The sequence below is a fragment of the Apium graveolens genome, chromosome 5, assembly GCF_009905375.1.
Source record: "Apium graveolens cultivar Ventura chromosome 5, ASM990537v1, whole genome shotgun sequence".
In the NCBI taxonomy this organism is placed as follows: Eukaryota; Viridiplantae; Streptophyta; class Magnoliopsida; order Apiales; family Apiaceae; genus Apium; species Apium graveolens.
Genome location: NC_133651.1, coordinates 28,532,500 through 28,535,016, shown reverse-complemented (window position 1 = coordinate 28,535,016; position 2,517 = coordinate 28,532,500). Strand labels below are relative to the sequence as shown.

Here is a 2,517-nt window from a genome sequence, read left to right as displayed (position 1 = left end):
TGCATATGTTTAATGCTTGTTCTTTTTTTTAAGTGTTTAATGCATGTTCTTGTTTCATGTGTTAATTTTATGTTTTGTTAATTTAATACATGTTCTTGTTTAATTTTAATAGATGCATGTGTATGGATCCTGTTTAGTTTATGTTCTTATTTATGTTCTTGTTTAGTTTAGGTGTGGAATTGTATATGTGTAAACATATATAATTGTAATAATTAATTTATATGTTTAATTATGCGTGTTACAAGCATTCGTATTACAAGCATTCATATTACAAGCATTCGTATATTTAATTTATATCCCTAATTAATTTATATGTTTAATTATGTTTAATCCTAAATAAGTAAACAATTAAGCGTTACTTCTTAATGTTTGAAATCACAAACAGGTAGGTTGCTAGGTTGCTGTTTGTCTTAAAAATAAATGGATAAGTCGTGGATTTTCAAAGACAGGGATTCTTTAGAATATGAGATAGGTGTTGAAAGTTTCTTAATATTTGCAGAAGAGAACTCAAAGGATCCTAATAACATCCCTTGTCCTTGTGGGCATTGCGGTAATTTTAGAAAATATAACGTAAAAGTAATACGGGGTCATTTATATGAAAAAAGTTTTAGTTTGGGGTATACTGATTGGATTTGGCATGGAGAAACTAGTTCTAAGAGTGTTAGGTCATCTGTCGGTAGTACATTTCTACCTAAGGAGCAAAATGCTCAATCCGAAACTGTTGACGTTTGTGAAGCTACTTATAATTCGGACGATCATGATTCATATGACTTCAATAGGTTTGTAGCTGATGCAGAAAAACTTTTGTCTAAGGGCAGTGAATGTACGAAGTTAGAGTCAATGTTAAAGCTACATAATTGGAAATCTAGGTTTGGTATTAGCGATAGCTCCTTCACTGATCTTCTCACTTCTGTTGGTTCTTTTCTTCCTCAAGATCATGTGTTACCGGTTAATGCGTATGAGGCAAAGAAAACCTTATCTGACTTGGGCCTCGAGTACATTAAATTTCATGCATGTCCAAACAATTGTATACTCTACAGGTGTATAAATCTTAATGGATCTGAGTGTCCTAAATGTCATTTATCTCGCTGGAAGGTTGCGAAAGATGGTAAACTTAGGGTAAATAGTCCAGCCAAGGTTATGTGGTATTTTCCTATCATTCCTAGGTTTAAAAGAATGTTTAAATCTCCTGATACCGCTAAACAGTTGATTTGGCATTCAAAACAACGGTCAAATGATGGTCAGATGCGGCATCCGGCCGACTCTCCTTCATGGAGGAATATTGATTATCGGTGGCCTTCGTTTGCTAGTGATCCAAGAAACCTTCGATTAGTTTTAGGAACAGATGGTATAAACCCGTTTAATAATGGCCTAAGCAATAGGTATAGCTGATGGCCAGTAGTATTGGTAGCTTATAATCTTCCTCCATGATTATGCATGAAGAGGAAGTTTATAATGTTATCAATATTAATTCCTGGTCCGCACGAGCCGGGAAATGATATTGACGTATACTTAGAGCCGTTGATCGATGATTTGAAAAAGCTTTGGGTAGAAGGTGAACCAAATGTCTATGACGCCTATAGTAAATCCTATTTTACTTTAAAAGTAGTTTTGATGTGGACCATAAATGACTTTCCTAGTTTTGCAAATCTGTCTGGTTGTGTTAATAAGGGTTACAAGAGTTGTCCCATATGTGGTGACGACACCGTTTCCAAATATTTAAGTCATAGTAAAAAAATGTATTATTAAGGCCATCGTCAATATTTGGTTGACCATCACCCCTATAGGAGACAAAAGTTGGCTTTTAACAGCGAACAAGAGCTTCGGCGACCACGTCCACCCCTTTCTGGTGAAGAAGTGTTAGCACAACAGGAACGAATTAAATTTTCTTATGGCAAGGAAGTAAAGAAGTCCAAAAAGGTTGATTGTCCGTGGAAGAAAAAGTCTATTTTTTTTTGAGTTAGAATATTGGAAGTTTCACCACGTTCGTCACTATCTCGATGTTATGCACATCGAGAAGAATGTGTGTGATAATCTGATGGGGACACTGTTAAATATGCGGCATAAGTCAAAAGATAGCGAGGCATCTCATCGTGATATGCTTGACATGGGTGTTAAGGCTGATTTAGCTCCACAAGTAGGAGAAAATAAAACCTACTTGCCTCCTTCTGCTTTTACTTTATCAAAGGCTGAAAAAAGAACAATGTTGTCGTCATTCTTGAATATGAAACTTCTGTATGGACATGCATCGAACATTAAAACTGCGTGTCCGTGGCTGATTTAAAGATTTATGGGCTGAAGTCCCATGACTGCCACATCCTCCTCCAACAGTTGCTCCCGGTTGCAATTCGATCCGTTCTTCCGAAACATGTTAGGGTTACAATAATACGATTGTGTTTCTTTTTCAACTCCTTGTGCAGCAAAGTAGTCGATGTTTCGAAACTAGATAAACTGCAGTCAGATGTGATATTGACCTTGTGTGAGCTTGAAAAAAATTTTCATGCCTCATTTTTTGAT

General features: G+C 35.9%; 1 protein-coding gene across 1 annotated transcript; it reads left to right on the top strand.

Moving 5' to 3' along the window:
• The first annotated feature begins 420 nt into the window (after positions 1-420).
• LOC141659944 (uncharacterized) lies at positions 421-1,392 on the top strand. Its single transcript, XM_074466887.1, has one exon. It carries the CDS (start codon positions 421-423, stop codon positions 1,390-1,392), a length of 972 nt encoding a protein of 323 aa, XP_074322988.1.
• Positions 1,393-2,517: the final 1,125 nt, after the last annotated feature.

Coding starts and splice junctions, on each gene's coding strand:
- LOC141659944 (XM_074466887.1), top strand. CDS start 421: ATGGATAAGTCGTGGATTTTCAAAGACAGGGATTCTTTAGAATATGAG.